At 43.3% G+C, this 8,985-nt stretch overlaps 1 protein-coding gene across 1 annotated transcript; it reads right to left on the reverse strand.

Annotated features, from left to right (window-relative positions):
- Positions 1-647: 647 nt before the first annotated feature.
- On the reverse strand, positions 648-7,173 carry LOC146651936 (terminal nucleotidyltransferase 5A-like). Its single transcript, XM_085382546.1, has 2 exons — positions 6,066-7,173; positions 648-5,126 (listed from the first exon to the last, which is right to left on the reverse strand). Exons 1-2 carry the CDS (start codon positions 6,489-6,491, stop codon positions 4,311-4,313), a joined length of 1,242 nt encoding a protein of 413 aa, XP_085238672.1. The 5' UTR covers positions 6,492-7,173; the 3' UTR covers positions 648-4,310.
- Positions 7,174-8,985: the final 1,812 nt, after the last annotated feature.

The raw sequence follows: 8,985 nt of genomic DNA on the forward strand, positions 1-8,985 counted from the left end.
AAAGCAAAAGGAAAAGATAAAGAGGAGAAAACATAAGCAGAGTGTCAAGTAGAGAGACAGAAGAAAGGAAAAAGATGAAAGACAGAGTTGAGTAACGTTTTTTCCCCACTGTCAGCAGGGAAAGTGACATCTGGAGGCTGAAGCTTGCGGGCATTAGAGTGATGCAGACCTGGAGCCAATCCACTCAGCAAGTTACCATGTGTCCCTGGAGACCTGGGCTCTGCTGGTAGTAAGGTTTGTAAATTCGTGATACCTGCTTGCCGTTTCAGATTCACTTAAAGCTAATTAGCTTGGCAAACAGTGTGATGACGTTCGTTGACGCTCATCTGTGACGTCTCACTGAGGGGAAATCCTTCACGTTCAGCTGTTACTTGCTGGCAACAAGAGTCATGCACTTGTGTGGATGTGCGGGCACTTCAGAGCATTGACCTAATGAGGACTTTTCTCTTAATGTCAAAACCTGGACACCAAATCCAAATGCCAGAGCCGTTTACCTCGGCTAAACTAAAGTTCAAGGTGGTGAAACGTCTAATAATCATCATGCAAAGTGCTACTGCGGCTGGTAGTGTTTGTGATAAGAAAGAAAAATCTTAAAACATCTTATGTCCAGTGGGCTCCTTTTGCTTTTAATTAAGAAATTGCTGCACTTGAACACAATCATCAGATGTTTATTTTCAGGTTCAAACAGGATTGCTGTTGAAAACACTGAAAAACAATGAAACAATCTCTTTACAGCAACAGAAATCCACATGGAACAGCTCAGAGCAGAACGTACAATGAACATGTGTAAATGTAAATCTCAACCACTGTATTCACCAAAGCAGGTCTCCATCAGCCAAAACTAATACACAGAAAAGCACCTTTAAATTCAGTGACACAGCCTTGTCTGCTAATTCGTCTGAACACAAAGTGTACAAAAATAGAGATCGATAGAAAAATAGAAGATCTGACTTGTTTGAGAGGGAACATTCTGAGTGAAGTGCAGAATGCAGTTAAAAACTGGAAATATACTCTGTCACTCCACAATTGTTATGAAAACTCTACTTTAAATCTCAGACGAAACGCTTTAATGCCTTTCAAATATCCGTGCATTTTCAGTTCTACTTATCTCATTATTTCCTCACTGAGACAAATTTCAGCAGCTGTTAACTGTGTTCTCCTCTGCTGGGCCCGAGCTCTGTTACGACACCCTTGCACACACAAACCAACTTCCACTCCTTTGACAAATTTAGAGCTTGTAGCTTGTAACACAATTGTTCCCTTTTTCTGTTACATGTTGTTTTATTTTAAAGCAGATACATTATGGCAAAATGCATTCGAACTGCATACAAAATTTCTTAATGCATTTGATAAAAAAAAAAATAAATTAAAAGTGTTTTAAATCTTTTACAATTTTCCAGTGTAATTTTTTGAAAACTGATCGCCCATGTTTCAAAACTTTCTGTTAAACATGTGTTTGTTACTCAAAGGTACCTTGTAGAGTTTGTTTGATTTTAGGAGCTCTAATAGAGCAAAATCTTTGGTTGTATCGTGCATGTGTATGAGAACATGCATACATGTGATGTCATGCATGAGGTCCAGGGCTGGCCATCTGGCAGAATGGGCACTTTTCCTGTAAGCCAATATAAGCATTTGCATTTGGGTGGACGCACCGGTTTTTCAACAACACGTCAGGAAAAATAGTCAGCTGGCCAAAATGGGTAGGAGTAAAAGGGAAGGCACTTGTGGAGAAAGCTGAAAGCCAAAACACAGATGCTAAGTTTGTCAAATTAAGGACCTGTGGGCCATAGTAGATGATTGTGGTGGCAGGTGCTGTGAGAAGAGGCCCAACAGCCGGACAGTAAACGAAATAAAAACTTGCAATAAGGAGAAGCTAATTTAATTCAGCGTTTTATATAGCACTAGTTGACTTGGCTTTACTTCAAGGCATTTTCATATTGCAAGAATGCACAAGAATCCCGCCGATCAGACAATCCTCTGCGAGCAATCACTTGGTGACAGTGGAAAAGAAGAACTCCCTTTTAACAGGAAGAGAACTCCAGATTTAATTTTCTCCCTGTTGAGCTAAAACCATCTTTAAATGTTGATAAGTTGTCTCAGTGGAAAGTTTTGGTTATTTTTTGTTAGCCAGCGTTTATCATTAACAGCGTTTTTAGGCAGTGAGCTTGCTGTTGCTCTTCTTGGAGCTGACTTTTCCTTGGCTTTACAGTTTATTGTCTACTTTCTCCCTCTCTCCCTCCCACACACAGGATGTCATTTGGGATTTTTTTAGGATTCACTGCAGAAAGTCGTGCATTTTTGCAGAGCCCCCTTTATGAAGTGTGCAGTTCCTCTCGCTTGTTCTTCATTCCCTTTTCCTCACTACAAACTTTTAGTGTTTTACGGGAGCATCACAGTTGATATACAGATTCAGAGGAACGCAAAGATGGGTAGAGAGTGACATGATTGTGGTGGGCCAGTTTAAGTGAAAGTGCTGGACCTGACCTATTTCTCACAGTTACGCCCTGATGAGATTGCTGCAGCTGATTTCATGCCATGAACTCACTTCAGCTTTTTAGACCTTAGGGAAATAGTGTAAACAAAGAAAGAAACTCCACAGGGTGCCTTTAAGTAAGCTTGAGTGGTACATCTGAAAAATCTGTTCTTTTAATTTGCATTTCAGTTTGCATCTGGCAAAGTGTACAAAAACACATGAAAATGTGTTTTAATAAGACTGTATTTTGAAATGCACAATGGGCATACATTTCTTTCTGTCACATTTGACCCTGCACATGAAATAGGTTGCTATACACTCCTTCACCTTAATTTGCAACCCATCCATCCATCCATCCATCCGCTACCGCTTATCCTTTTCAGGGTCGCGGGGGGTGCTGGTGCCAATCCCAGCTGTCATAGGGCGAGAGGCGGGGTACACCCTGGACAGGTCAACAGTCTGTCGCAGGGCCAACACACAGGGACAGACAACCATTCGCGCTCACATTCACTCGCACATTCACACCTAATGGCAATTTGGATTTTCCAATTAACCTATCCCCTCAAGCTGCATGTCTTTGGACGGTGGGAGGAAGCCGGAGTACCCGGAGGGAACCCACGCAGACACGGGGAGAACATGCAAACTCCCCACAGAAAGACCCCGGCCTGATGTTGGAATTGAACTCAGGACCTTCTTGCTGTGCGGCAACAGTGCTAACCACCGTGCCACCGTGCTGCCCCCCTAATTTGCAACCCATCTCTCATTTTAAAATAACCATGCATTATATTTTTATATGTATTTTTTAGACACTCTCGCCACCCACCTCCTACAGATGATGAGATTATGTTGGTACTTCCTCTTTGGTAATCAGGATGTGTACTTATCCAGCAGCACTGCTGATAAGAGCATAATCTTGAACCAAACACTGTTAAAAACATCAGGTGGTCCGATACCTCCCTCAGTGTTAGAGACCTTAGTCAGCATTGGTAAATTTTCTGACCATCAGTACATTCATAATCATTTTGAAAATGTCATGAGACAATTCAATACTACTCTAAGATAAAGAATGACAAAAAACAACTCTTCCCTTTAGGCTTTATCTAGGCACTTAAAAATGTATTCCTGTACAGAAATAAAGCATGCATTGTTTTGTTGTTGGGTTTTTTTTGTTGTTTGTTTTTTTGTTGTTTTTTTTTGTTGTTGTCAGAGTTCAGAAAGAAAAACTTGAGTAACAAAGCAGATCTTTGGGTTGTAAACAGTACTCACTTCCTTTTTTTGCAATTTTCTTTGAAAACAAAGTTCCAGTCTCCCACAAACTCAGTGCAGACGGTAAATATGTGAATGAAAACATCTTCTGCGTCCTTTGCTGCTCTTTGCTCTTTGTGGCCATTTGTGATCTCATGTTTTGGTTTGCAATGTGAAGAAGATGTGCTTATTACACATGTCAAAACCCACAACACACCAGAACACTATCCTGTCCAGGCTATTTATGACTCAGAGCCTCAGCGACGGTTTGATCTAGCAAACCCTCGAACTGGCAGGCCAGCCCCACTCACTGGCATCTCTCCCTGTGTGCTCACCTCCTGCTGTGCCATCCTAACCCGGGGGGAAAAACATTTCTTTCTCTTGCTGCTTTGGTCCTGATTCCTTGTCTTCATTTTCTTGCCTTTCCTTGATTCTCTTCTTCCTTGCCCAATCTTATCTCTTGCTTTCCTTTTGTCCTTTCCACAAACTTCCGTTCTCAAGGAGGAGATTTAAAAAAAATCATCACTCCTCCCTTTTATGAGTGGGTGGGAGTCCCAGCACTTACACAGTGGTGCATGGACATAAAAAAGGTTTAGTTACAGGGCAACCAAGTGGCGTACATGGGGTGCTGCAAAGAAGCAAGGTACTGCTGAGGAGGAGAGGGTGGGCATGAGTAGACAGGCTGAACCTGTGCTACGTAATAGTTGCTGAAGTTGCCATCAGAGACATATGGAGCCGGCTGGTAGAAGCAGGTGACATTGGCAGCATTGGGTATGGCATTCTGCTGGACCAGAACCCGAAGGGCCAGCGACGAGATGAGGCTGAGTGTCTGACGCCTCTCGTGGCCCATCAGGCACACAGTGCTCTCTTGCACCACATTGTACAGCGTGGCAAGGTAGTCATACTTCCTGTCCTCCAGGTCTACAAAGTGGTTCTGCAGATAGGACTCCAGCTTTCTCCTCTGCTCAATCACATCAGGAAAGTCTATGAAGAATCGCGAGCACATGTAGCGCTGCAGCAGTTTCATCTCGGTGTCAGAAGCTGCACGGAAACCCCGAACCAGCAGGTGGCAGTACTTCAGCAAGCCCCCGCCGCGTATCTCCTCGGGGCTCCTCGTGCAGATGAGGCGCTTGCGCAGGTGATCGAGGGCGGTGGGGAAGTCACCATAGACACTTTCCCCAAGGATGGTGGGGTGGAAAGTTGCAGCCATTGGGTGCTCCGAGCACTCGTAAAAGAGGAGGAGCGAGTCCAGGCGGATCTGGAAAGAGTCCACGCTGAACTCAAACTGCCGGCGAAGAGAGTCCACAAACTTGAGCTCCACGTTCTTGCCACGGTTGTTGGACAGTGAGATGAGACTCCAGCGATCTGAGTCGTTACACACCTTCACCATCTTCTGCACATAAGCCTCCTACAAACAGACACAAAGTAAAACATGAAAAGTTTCTACACAATAGGAATCATGATCTTCAAGTAAATGTCATATTTTGCAGGCTTTAACCAGCACACTGAAATCATCAGTGAAAACTTAAAGACACTGTTGGAACAAAGAGAGTGGACAACAAGGGTTTTATACCCACTTTATATCCACACTAGAATTCTATATGCCCTCTACCTTTTTTATTTGTGTGTCATTAAGGGCTTACAAAAAGCACTGCATTATAAGATGAGTAACTAATTGTATATATCAGCTCAAATCATTCAAAAACTCGAGGACCTCCTTCAAACCCTCTCTCACAATCTCTCAACTCCTCCTCCTCCCCCATGTCCTTTTCACAGCTGTGGTAAAGTAAAGTTCTTGCAAAAAGTTTACCAAAAACTTCTTTTTCTGACCGTGACCTGCTCACCAGATGAACGACTGCATTCTGGGTCAGCAATGGAGATATAATGTGTTTTGACCATAGTTTGAGCAACAACTCCACATTAATGTGCACCTGATAAAAATCTCTGTCTGGCCTTTTACTCATCATGTTTTGCTGATCACATCTGTTGGTGGGCCATTAGTAGCCTGGGTAGTCCTTGGTATCCAGGTAACTGAGGGCCGACTGATTAATGTGGATCTGACTCCAATTGGATTAGACAGAATCCTCTTTGAACTGGAAACCAAACTTTTTACTATTTGTAGGCTTATATCTCTATGCTGCACTGACATATTCAGACTTATTAGAATTGGGTGCATTATTAAATCTAAAATGTATGCAATGACTGAGAAATTTTAACTAATTCTTCTTCATGTATAATTCAGGAATTGAGTAATTTTGAAGCTCTGCATTATATGCGCCAGTGCTTCACAGTTCTCATAAGAATCATAATTTGCTCCGTTTGTGAGTCACATTTCTTCATACACTACCTTTAAGGTCACTGGTGTGATCTTTTCTTTATTCACCCCCTCGGGCAAGAAGTCTAGAAGTGAGTCCAGCACTATATCTTTCACTATCTGAAACTCCATCTCCCCTTTCAGCTCGGCGCAAAATATTAAGTCCAGATCTTTCCATCCCAGACCGCTGTCCTCATGCAGGACGTAGCTGGCTGCCGATCCGTTTAACCGCACCTCCCGAACATGTATCCGCTTCTCCTCCATGCGGCTTCGGACCACCTTGACGATATCTCGTGGCTTCACCTCCAGGGTCGGGAAGCTCCATCGCCCGTGAATTGGGATGGAGCCCGTGAGGATGGTGTCCAGCCGATGCACTTGCTCCCAGTTGAGCACGCTGAGGTTGATGCTCTCTCCGTGCGAGTAGCTGTCAGCTGCAGCGCACTCAGCGCTCTCGATCATGTTGACAGGAGGTAGAGGAGGATGTAAACGGCAAAACTTTCTACTAACTCCGTCCGGAGCTGGGGCATTAGCCGGAGGCAGCGTTCTGTGGAAATGACCCTTAGGAGCGGAACTCTGTCACACCAACAAGACCGTGAACGACAAAACGTCTTTACGCATGACGAAGAGAACAGGTCGGGCGGCGTTGCCCCACTTCTTACATAAAGTCTGCTTCTCCAGACAAATTCAGTTCATGATCTTGTCAAGCTTTCGCTGGCAGACTGCGCGCTCCGATCCGTCTCCGTGTCTAACCTCTGGACAGCGGGTGTCAGCTGTGTCGGTTCTTTCTTTCCGTTTCAGCTTTTCGCGACGTCCCAGTAGTGCTCTGACGCAGCTATCTCAACCGAAAAATCCACTGGAGAAGTTTTACTTCTGTCTTCTTTGACTCGCTTTTTGTCTTTTTGATACGCACAGCTTATTGCGTATCCATGCTGAGCAACTTTACGCTCCGTTTTTTTTTTTTTTTTTTTTTTTTTACAATGCGCGTTTCCGATCCCCACCTACTTTTCAAAAGCGGTGAGCGACTGCTGTTTGTCTTTTACATTTTGGCCGTTTTGGAGCTCGCTGATACTGCGCGATGCACGGAGGTCCCACTCCACGGCTGCTGGAGAGGTTGTGAACAGATCATTTCCAGTCCGAGAAGCGATGGGGCGGCTCGGTTTGATTGACAGCCCACACCAACTAACACCACCCCCTCCACCCCCTCCGCTTCCCATGGTTAATTTCAGTGGCTTCAAGCTCGAATGCTGAGGCGTGTCTAAAGAAGAATAAAAACTTTTAAATTAAAGTTCTAGCCTTCAAAATCGGGGATTCGTATCCACAAACAGTCACTTTTACTCAAAATCCCATCATTCCGGAGATGCAGCCAGCCTACACTTGTCTTCCTGCAGAGGGGAACCCTGGTCTCACTGGTCCAGTATCAGCTCCCCCTGTTCAGTTTGACATAAATCTATGCACGTTATCAAAATCGGGTACTTAGAATTCTTTCCAACCTTCCAAACAGATAAATTTGTGTAAATTACACAAATATAAAACACTACAATTTTACTACTACGCGAGGTTTCACATGCACCCTCTCTAGAGATGTTTGTTTTTTCTTCACTAGTTATCATCTTATCTCCAAAGTCACACATCGTGAAACCACATTTAATGCGCAAATTTAACAACAGTTTCTGTTTTATTTGTCCTCTTAACACCAACATGAATGTTTAATTTAAGCATATATGTGCGATGAAAGTTGTCGGTCATGTTCTTGACTGCGGTCCAGCTTGGGTATGGGCCACAGTCTCTCGGGTTAGTTGTCATAAAGAATCTGTCAGTGCGGAGCTGGGCGCGCATATCTGCGTCACTGCAGACGAGCCCATAAACCAGCTTATCGCAGATTACCCTCTATGTGCAGTGTCACACACGTTAACACCGACACACAGGAAGATGCGCTGTTAGCAAGTGCACTTTCACACATGAGGGTGAACGTATTGTTATCCAAGAATTGTTTTTGTGCATGCGCAAAAAGCTAAAACACCGAAAAGAAGGAGAAACGTGATGATAACCGTGAGCCAAGTTTTGAGTAAGACTGAAGCAAAGATCCAATACCATCTGTCAGAAAAAGGGAGGGATGTAAATATGAAAACGCTACATTTTACAGAAAAAAATAAGATATTTGTATCTGTTTAATATCTATTTGTTATTTTAAAGTCCGACATATGACTCGAGTGAATAATCCATGTCAGTTTACAATCTGATAGGCAGCATTGAGATCAAGTTTACTTTAACTATTCGCCTCAGTATCATTGTCAGTCGTTGATGCAGTGAAGCATATGGCAGCTGCTTTCACTTCTTTGTATTGTTGATGCATTAACAGCAGCTACTTAACATTTAAATAATACGGGAAGAATCACATTTATGTGCAAATGCAAAACTTTCAGCATTAGTGCTGCTGCTGCATTACAGGAAATACTGTGCCATTATTTCCACACTGCAAATACAGTACGTAGCTCTGTAGGTTAAGACATAACAACAGCAGGTCAGTCACACTCTTCACTTCCCCATTCACCATTTAGCTCAGTTTAAGCCTTACTGCTTACTGTGAAGCAACTACTTACCTGACCTTTGACCTGCCAAGTGGATGACACCGGATTGGTTTCCGATGTCTAACGACTATCCAGGATTTCAGACAGACCGCATGCCTGGCTGCTAAACTTATCTCCATATATGGAAACAAATTTATGCACACAAGAGTATCTTGAGGTGTGCACTAAATTGTAACCTATCTGTTTATGTGTGAATTATTATTGCACAGTGCCCTCTTTCTATTCAGGAACATGACAGTAAATGAATCAGAGAGTTTTTTTTATTAAAAAATTCAGATGCAGACACATGAAGAAATCTCGGCACCCAGGATTCTGATCACACTTAAAATATCTTTCCATATCTTCTGCATATTCTTTTGAAATGT

The sequence above is a fragment of the Rhamphochromis longiceps genome, linkage group LG15 (genome assembly GCF_057381845.1).
Source record: "Rhamphochromis longiceps isolate RC_006_pf linkage group LG15, R_longiceps_female_GT1.1, whole genome shotgun sequence".
Classification (NCBI taxonomy): Eukaryota; Metazoa; Chordata; class Actinopteri; order Cichliformes; family Cichlidae; genus Rhamphochromis; species Rhamphochromis longiceps.